Consider the following 9,293-nt stretch of genomic DNA (forward strand, 5'->3'; position numbering starts at 1 on the left):
TGGAGCTTTTGCAGGAGGCTGGTGGCTTTCCTAAAATCAGCCGCCGTTTTAGTAGTAACCGCAACCCCATTTCTGTTGGTTGCGGCCCTGGTCACGTCGATGCCTTCTGCAGTGAAGTCACCGTTCAGCTGTCTCCAGCTTGTTTGACCCTGTATGTTGATGGGTGGAATTTTTTCCACGGTCGGTCTCCATTCCCGTTACCTCTATTCCTCCTCTGCGCTTTTTTCTGCTCTCTTGAGCAGGAAGGGCGCTGGACGGGCCTGCGGAGGCTGGTGGCAAACTGCGAGGTGCTGGGTTTTTGGGGGCAACCTGCGGGGGAACCTGTACTGTTTTGGGTGCCGCTGTATTGCGGGGCGCCGAGGGTTTCGGTGCCCCCTTGACAGCAGCACTAAAACTGTCAGATTTCTTTGCCGGTTTTGGGGGCTCGAGTCTGCCGGCCAGCATCGCAGTTAGTTGCCTGAGATTGGCCCCTAACCTGCGAATATCCTTCCGGATCTCCTCGTTCTCCTGCTGCAACCTTTCCATGGCGGTTTTAACAAAAAACTTAACACTAGCACGTGGATTTAAAAAATGCACGTGGTGTTTGCTTGGTGTGTGGGTTTCGGCTGACGCAATGATCCAACCATCCACGGTACTATATCATATATATATATTATATCATATTTATGATAATAATTTTATCATATTTATGATCTATATGACGGGCTTGATTCATTTTATGTTTGAAAAAGAACTCTAAAATACGAGGTGTGCTAAAATAAAATGTCTGCTATTACCAACGTACTTTAATCATGAATGGAAATATGTTATATTATTTTAAGTAATCCACGGATAATTTTTTAAATTTTATTTGTTACTTTTCGGTAGAAATCTGCATGGTATCGGTAGATCGGTAGGTTCCTTGACAAATCGGTAGATCTGGCATCTCTGGATCACAGAGGTTATAGATTGGAAGCTGCAATATGTATCTGCAGAATGCTATTTGTCGCTTATTCTCAGTGGCTGCAGGCAAAACTAAACTCTAATTTCCACTACTGGGAGAAGAAATTTTCTTTATTGATTGGGTTCACATCAAAATTTAGCGGGGTATTTGATTTCAGTTTATGACCTCTGGGATTTCCGTTGAAGTTTCAATAACATTTCAAACATTTCATCATGCCCCTTAACTGTGATGTTTATGCTAGGGCTTCAATTAACATCACAATTAAAGGGCAATATGAGATACTCGAAATATTATTGAAACTTCACCGGAAATCATAGAGGTCGTAAAGTGAATTCAAATCGCCTGCTAACATTGTGTTCGTGTGAAAACTAGGGCAAATTGGGAAAATAAAGCACATGAATTTATCTTGTTAAACTAAAAACCCTAGAGATGTAATTTATATTGAGATTACATGAGTTAGATCGTGTAGTGCTTCAACAAAATTTGAAATAAGTTTTATTCACATTAAATAATAAATATGTTGAACAAATATGCAGAAGTGTTGATATAAGTATCCAATTATTACCTGCTATTTACGTTCAGTTGGTACCTGATGATTGTTTTTGTCTTCGTTTTTTTGTTATCGATGAAGTTTAGGAAATGCTCTCTTACAGAGCTGGTATTCTGGCGCGCTGGGTTCTGTGGGGCTCCAACCAAGCTGTTTACTCACTAAAACTCCTTCTGTCTTAAGGTCCAGCCTTGAACTGCAGCCATTTCTGTTCTTTTATTGTATATTTTCTGTAAAGGCCATATCCAAGGCCAAAGGAGTGAAATGATGCAAAATTATTTTGGGTCAAGCTTTTAGTGATTCTCAGGAAATCGATATCGTCGACCATTTTGATTTTCACGAACACAACACAATACTGGAAGCGGTTGGTATCTGACTACCTTATATTCAGTTGTTGTAAAACTCAAATAAACTTCACAGTTATCCAGAAATCACAGAGTTCCAAACACAACACTTAGTCATTCTCCGAGCCACGTTATGCTCCATTATTGTAAAACAAAGATAAATATCACAGTTATCAAACTAGTTGAAAATGCTTGATTGCAAATTGAAAACATTGATAGACTGAAGGATTGAAAATTAGACGGAATAATCTTAATTGTAAAATACCCTATGTCAGAGCCTTCTTATGGACATACGTACAAAACAAACGCATGCAAACCATCAGCTGATCCTCTGGATTTTTGGCCGACGTCTCTCTGTAGTTGCTTTCAGCAAAATCATTTTGGCAGGAAAACAAAACTGTCCAATCTATACTCTGTAATCTGTGGGTTTCATGTAAAGGGCCCATTCGACAGTCGTAAAATCTGGCAACATCAGTTAAAGCATTGTCACTGTCAACCATGTAAACAATAAACTTAGGTTATGTAGGTGAAGTGGGAAGTTTTGCAAAGGCCTAATGGAAACTCAATTGAACCTGTCCAACTGCTGCAGGACCTGCTTAAGAACAACCGGTGATTTAACCCCTTTGGAATCCAACGACCAGGATGCCGTCAAGTTCACATGCAAGCTCCAGTCCTGCCTATCGGATATTGTAAGATTGATACTAATTGAGACAAACTGAATCGAATTTCTTGGGCTTTCAGCTGTGGATTCACGAGGATTTTCCCCGTTTTATCTGCAACTATTGCATTGGACAGCTAAGAGTGTCGTACAACTTTCGAAACAACTGCATCAACACCAACCAGTCCTTGCAAAAGTGCTTGAAGAAAGTCCAGCAACCCAAGGTGGAGGAAAATAAGGTTTTATACAATTGTCTGGCTACTGGACAAGCACAAAACATTGTGTCAGTTGGGGACGGGAATAATGCGGAATACATTCAATTTTATGATAGTGCAGGGCAATTGGCTAAAAGAGACTCTGAACAGAGCGACCGCAGCTCTTCCCGCGGTCCCACTACAGAATCTGCTAAAGGTGATTTTCGCATATTGGTACTATTTCGGGGTACCACTTGAATATTTCAGAAAATTTTAGTAATACATACAATCAACCACAAGCAATTGAAATCGAGGTGCGCGACATCCAGGAAATCTTTATCCAGGACAAGCCGACGGATATCAAGGATCAGGGCAAGGTGATTTTGAGCAATGGCCAGGAATACAATATAGATGACCTCGAGATTGCTGATGAAAATGCGATACCTTTAAACGTCGTCCCCAAACCAGACAGTATTAAAAATGCTCACTACAGTGATATCGTGATTACACGCTACGGAAATTCGCAAAGCGAAGCAATATTGGGGGCTGATCAGGTAAGCGTCCGAACTAAGCGTGAATAGGAAGAACAAAAATGTCCATTTCACTCAGTTTTTGTGAAAACTAGTCCATCAGGTGACTTGTCTTGAAATATTGATCTTAAGAGTATATTAGGTAATATCAGCAAAATTGCTGTCGCCATCTCCAGGCCCCTCACAGGGCAAGCAATCGTCCATTGACGGAAATAAAACCTCAACCAGCAACACCAACACATGCTCAGTGTGCGGCAATACGTACAAGAAAAGGGCGAACTTGAAAGTGCACATGAGAAGCCACACAGGCGAGAAACCTTTTGAGTGCAAATACTGTGTCAAAAAGTGCGTAGCTCTTTTAAATCAATCTTTGCTAGTGTCTAATACTGAATGAAATTGTAGGTTTCATCACTCATCGCATTTAAAGGAGCACATCAGACGACATATGGGGGAAAAGCCCTTCCCATGCACCGTTTGCCCGAAACGCTTCACCATAAAGGGGGAACTGACGATGCACATGAAGTCGCATACCGGCGACAAACCATTTGCGTGCACTATTTGTGATAGAAGGTGGGTCAATGTGCCCAATTCCTAGAGATCGAAAAATGAACGGAGTTTTAGGTGTTTGACTTCATCAGACTTGAAAATCCACGTTCGGACGCACACAGGCGAAAAACCATACTCGTGTGAGCATTGCGAGCGGAAGTTTAGCAGCCCATACATATTGAGCTCTCATTTAAAAATACACACAGGTAAAAATCAACAGTGGGTTTTGTTGCTAGCGATGGGGAGAATCGAATTGGTTCAATTTACTTTTGAAAATGTCTCGAGTTAGTTTTCTCATTTGCGTCCCTGTGTTTCTCAACTACCCCTTCAGCGTAGTTAATATTCCAACACATTTAATGTATTTTAGATCGAAAAAATAATCGTGAAAAAGTATGAATTATGAAACTGGTGTCCTTTAGGCAGTTGCCGTCGTGAAAAAAAATCCTGAAGTTTTGCAAGCACAAGTGGCTTTCATCTTCAGAGGTGGAAGCTGCACCAAGCAAGCCATCTCCAAAGATGCAAGTCATTCGTACTTGCAAAACGTTAAGAAATATTTGTTTTCCACGACGACTTAAGAGCCCGAAAAACTCCCCAGTTTCCATGCAAGTGTTATGCAGGTGACAGGCCATTCCCATGCACGATCTGCGAGAAAACTTTCACTCAATCGTCCCACTTGAGCGTGCACATGAAACGACACACCGGTGAAAAATTTGCATGCAAACTCTGCCCGGCGACGTTTACACATTCATCGCAGCTGACTGTCCACAATCGGGAGCATACAGGTGAAACCCATAAAACCCACTTTTGAACAGTGTTCACAAACAAACTGTTTCAGGCAAACAGCCCTATAAGTGTGTGGTATGCGATAAACTGTGCAATTATGCTTCCGAGCTGCAGGCTCATATGAGCAAGCACACTGGCGAAAAGTTCACCTGCACCATTTGTCAGAAACAATTCACTACCAACACTTATCTGCAGGAGCATACCAGGGTGCACACTGGAGAGAATTTGTTCGCTTGTACGGTGTGCGATCGGAACTTCACAAGACAGCAGTATCTGCTGAAGCACATGCGAACGCATACAGGGGATAAACCTTTTTCCTGCTCTATATGTCAGAAGACCTTCAGCCAGGCCTCCAGTTTGAAGGTATGCTTTAAGAGCCCCATAGACTTCAGGATTTTTTTTGCACGGGTTTGAATGAACAGTTGAAACTGCTATGAGAATTCCAGAAATTTACTCTTTACGCGGTCAAAGGAAAACAAAAACGAAGCAAAATCTGATTATATTGCTTCACTTTACCGGTTGGGAAACTTTAACGGTTTCTCTAGGCTTTTCTTGATCTAGTAATAAACCAAAATAGCACATTTTTGGCTTGTACACTTCGCATTCTTATCTTGATCGTTCAGAAGCTTTCACTTTTTAATTTTTTCTTTCACTCTCTATGTGTGGATTTTAAAGCCCCCTTGCATAAAGCCAGTGTTGTTAATGACCAGATCTTGGTTTGCATTTTCATTAATTACGCTGTGTTTTTGTATATATGTCGTAGTATTCAGTGGATAAAATTGTTTGCACAGAAAAAACTCCTATAAATTTGAATAATTTTCGTAAAAAACTGTTGAGTGGAACTCGTTATGAACATTTGAGAAACCAAGCGGCTTTAAAGTGCATCTGGGTTTTTTCAAATCCGACTCATAGCAAGCGAGTTATAGGCCATAGAGTCGCTATTTCCAAACTAAATTTTCTGCTAAATTTTTGTACAAGTTCAAAGTACGTGAACAAACTGGATTAAATTTGGAATAATCGGTATGTTTTGCATAAAAATCCAGTTCCAAAAATGTTTTCCCTTTGTCATTTTTTCGATAACTCAGGGATTTCAACCAATTTTAATAACTGAAACTCTGAAAATTGGAGAAACTGACCGGCTTTAAACTGCGTATGATTTTTCCAAAATCCGTCCAAAAACAAGCGAGTTATGGGCCATAGAGTCGTTTTTGCAAGCTATTATCATGCCTTTTCGTCATTTTTCGCATAGCTTCCGAGTTTTCATAAGTTGGATTTATAAACTCTGCAGTTGGTGCAGGCCGTCCTTCGTAGTTTGCAGTTGGCACCGTTCGAGAAATAAAATATAAACCCGGCGTTGCTTGAAGTTCGTCGTTTCCGTTGTTTCCATGCGATAATTAAGCAAATTTTATTACGCCAGCGACGTCGTTCGTGCAGTTGGTTCTTTAACCAATGAGAGAAAGAGTTTAATATCACGTGAGTGACTGAATGTCATTTGTCAAAACGAGGCCGTGTTATGTTTATGTTTTTGTAAAGATGGCAGAAGATCTCATTTTCGTTGAAGAATCTGATGTTAGCCAGCAAGTAGCAATAGAACGAATTTAGAATTCTGAGTACTTCTAATGTACAATTTGCGACACAAGGACTACAAAAATGCTCTGAAGAAACAGGATGACAACACGCAACACATCGGCATACAACATGCCAATCTGACTAATCAAATTCCAACGTCGTCAGCTACAAACTGTACAATATTCAACGGCAACGGCATGGCAACCGTACGAACGACGAACGGCACCAACTGCAGAGTTTTATAAATCCGGCTTAAGAATGAAGAAACATGGCGGAGAGTTCCTAATTTCACAAGAAGAAGAGAAACTTAATAAGAGTACGAATACGCCTCTTACTAGGTGCTAAGACCATTTTTAACGGTTAATAAAGGGTCACACATAGGGGTGAAGACAGACACTCTTTACCTAAAAAAAAATAGGAGGGAATGAAAAGTTCATTGGTTTTATTATGGAATTCGACAAAGGATACACGGAAGGCTCTACATTATTTTAATGGAAATTTCCTTGTCAAAATTATACTTTTTATTAAGAAAAAACTGAAAAAATCGTCAGACTTCACCCCGAACAACGGTACTAATTTCTTTCAATCATTACAAGCTGTACCGAAAAAACAGAAATAAAATATTTCGGTTCCTGTTCACTCCTTAACAGTGCGTTAATATAAAATATGGGTTCAGTTTCGGTTCCGGTCCAAAAAAAAAACGGTTTTATTCCGGCTGCTCCTGGGATCATATCGTCCTTGACTTTCGCATTCATATCGCCTAAAACAGGGGTCATCGACCTTTTTAATCAACGGGACAATTTATTTAGTATAGTAGTATTGAGTTTTCAAGATTTTTTAAATATTCAACAAAATTTACCAAAATAATAACAATTTCAATAATTTTGAAAAAATTGCGAATGTATAGGACAATTTACATCTTGGAGGCTCTGTTTCGATTAAAATATGTCGCGAACAGATATTTTTCGCGGACGGTTAAAAATGCACGTTCAGTCTTTTACTACCCAGAAGGGCACACTTGTTGACCGTTTTAAATTTTATTTTTGCATGCTGATTTCTACTCGCTATTCTTGTTGTCCATAATAAGTTTTACAGTTTGACAGTTTTATATGCAGTTTATTTGTTTGTGGAAAATTTAATATTTTCGGTACCACGACATTGAGTTAAAAAATAAATTTTCACTTTGATGAACTAATTGCGAAGTTTTAAAAAAATGACTCTATATGGGGTCCTTTAGTAAATGAATGTGGGAGAACCGCTTATGCTTTTGTGACGAGTTTTTGGACCATAAGGTTCTGTTCCTTTATTGCTTTCTGTTAATTGGAACCACCGCCATCACTGCTAATAGTAAATTTCTGGTTCTGGAAATAACTGAGAACAGACGCACGGTTTTAACTGTGTTCGTTCGGAAACAAAAGTCTGTGGGGCTCTTTAGCGTGACAAGCGACAGTGATGTCAAGGATCGATTTTAGGTTCACTCGAGGATTCATACGGGGGAACGACCTTATGTGTGCGATTTGTGCGAGAAGACTTTCAGCTCATCGTCGGATCTATATAAACATTCCAAGCGCCATAAGAAGTACATCAGTTTGTAAAAGTCGAGTGAATTGAGTGCAGACTAGGAATGGGTAACACTGTAAATCTTCAGATGTTGACATCGATACCGCTTGTCGTGTCAATACAACATATCTGTGCGATAGTGTCATGATACCGTAAACCAATAGAATGACAGATGTGTGAGCGCGTTGGTGTCATACGACTTCTAGCTCGTTTTCTTTGGTTTTACTGTGTTGACGCACACAGGCTTCTTTTTATCTTTTTAATGAATGGAATAAATGAAGATACAATTTTTTTCCCGCGCGGTGTTGTAATTGAAGAGTTTCTCACGAACACTAAATACTGATATTATTTTTAAAGTTTAACAATCGTGTAATTAGTCGTTCTGGAGATGTTAGTTTGCCACCGCGTAGCGTTAAACATCACTAGACTACTTTCTTTCGGGCGAATTGAAGGAAAAAGTTTATGCGGACAATCCTCAAACGATTGACCACTTGAAGCAAAATATTCAAGCTCAAATCGCTCCAATAGACCAGCAAACTGTGAATAAAGTGCTCGAAAATTCGTGTTCTAGAATGAGGTACTGCCGAGCCAGCAGAGGTGGCCACTTGACTGAAATCATTTTACATACTTAATCGGAATATACATTGTATCATATGAAATAAAATAAATAACAAAAAATTCAATTTTTCCTATTCTTATCGTTAATTTATAATTCAACATATATATGGCCCACTCGGTATATGCTCCCTGATTGAACTTTTTCCTAATTTAACCGACTTCGTATCTCTCTATCTTGGACACCCTGTAAGAATGAAGGCGATTTGCCACCATAAGATCAAATCGGTAAACTGGACTTATTCAGTTTTTGTGAGCAATCCCTCAATTACATTGGCCGAGTTGCCGCCAGTGTCGGAATTCAAATGGTCACACCGTGGCACTGCCGACCTTCACACACCGGCACTCTTCAGTATGGGTTAAGTGTGATGATACTGCACCGTGAGACGAGATGTGTCAACACAAAATTGTGATTCAACACAGTGTTACCCAAAGACTAGTGCAGACTTGATAAATAAAGCGAAACTTGCGACCAAAAGTTCACCGACCCGCTGAGTTTTTTTTGGAAAGAACTATTTCCCAAAACTGATGTTGGCTTGGACGTCACTTGACCAAATAATCAAACACTCGCAAGGTAGATAAAGCACTTCTGCTCGTTTTTTTGTAACAGCTTCACTAAAAAAAAATAGTAGGTAACTGACATAGCACTATTCGTGGTTATGCGATATCTGTCCAACAAAGGATAAGGACTGAAAAGGGAAAAATTATTCAAATTACTTACTGGATTCGACTGTTAAGTGCAAATATTCACGGTTGAAGACAGAAATGTTCTTCTCGAAAGAGGCTCAATATGAGTGCCCCTTATTTTGCACCGTCCGGGCCGGGGGCTGCATATTTAAGCCCAACACATCCCCTTATTGTGCTAAGTTTACAGCGACTAACGCTAATTTTTTTAATTTCATACACAACAAAAGTCTGAATTTCTACTACTTACAATAAACAATAAATAAATAGACGTCGCTAGGAACTTTTTTCAATTTTCAATTTTTTTGGACAGTATCAAG

At 39.6% G+C, this 9,293-nt stretch overlaps 1 protein-coding gene and 1 long non-coding RNA gene across 3 annotated transcripts; one reads left to right on the forward strand and one right to left on the reverse strand.

Annotated features, from left to right (window-relative positions):
* Window positions 1–770: 770 nt before the first annotated feature.
* Window positions 771–2,193, reverse strand: LOC125502563. Its single transcript, XR_007280333.1, has 2 exons — window positions 1,509–2,193; window positions 771–1,034 (listed from the first exon to the last, which is right to left on the reverse strand). It is a non-coding gene; the product is annotated as an uncharacterized LOC125502563 (long non-coding RNA).
* A 97-nt stretch (window positions 2,194–2,290) lies between these two features.
* Window positions 2,291–8,776, forward strand: LOC109534223 (gastrula zinc finger protein XlCGF57.1). Of its 2 annotated transcripts, none has more exons than XM_048661089.1 (9): window positions 2,291–2,523; window positions 2,576–2,903; window positions 2,954–3,240; window positions 3,359–3,561; window positions 3,619–3,786; window positions 3,838–3,968; window positions 4,380–4,544; window positions 4,598–4,908; window positions 7,587–8,776. In XM_048661089.1, exons 1-9 carry the CDS (start codon window positions 2,389–2,391, stop codon window positions 7,707–7,709), a joined length of 1,851 nt encoding a protein of 616 aa, XP_048517046.1. In that variant the 5' UTR covers window positions 2,291–2,388; the 3' UTR covers window positions 7,710–8,776. The 2 variants fall into 2 exon arrangements, with proteins under 2 accessions (XP_048517046.1, XP_048517047.1); XM_048661090.1 differs by having other exon boundaries at window positions 2,307–2,523; window positions 2,591–2,903.
* The last annotated feature ends 517 nt before the right edge of the window (window positions 8,777–9,293 follow it).

Source organism: Dendroctonus ponderosae, unplaced genomic scaffold, assembly GCF_020466585.1.
Source record: "Dendroctonus ponderosae isolate FM_Combo_2020 unplaced genomic scaffold, Dpon_F_20191213v2 Dpon_F_20191213_1, whole genome shotgun sequence".
Classification (NCBI taxonomy): domain Eukaryota; kingdom Metazoa; phylum Arthropoda; class Insecta; order Coleoptera; family Curculionidae; genus Dendroctonus; species Dendroctonus ponderosae.

Excerpts from the sequence above, each read along its gene's own strand:
- LOC109534223 (XM_048661089.1), top strand. The coding sequence starts at position 2,389 with ATGGAAACTCAATTGAACCTGTCCAACTGCTGCAGGACCTGCTTAAGA. Across the intron at positions 3,241-3,358 it reads CAATATTGGGGGCTGATCAG|GTAATATCAGCAAAATTGCT; the intron begins GTAAGCGTCCGA and ends AGAGTATATTAG. Across the intron at positions 3,787-3,837 it reads TGCACTATTTGTGATAGAAG|GTGTTTGACTTCATCAGACT; the intron begins GTGGGTCAATGT and ends ACGGAGTTTTAG.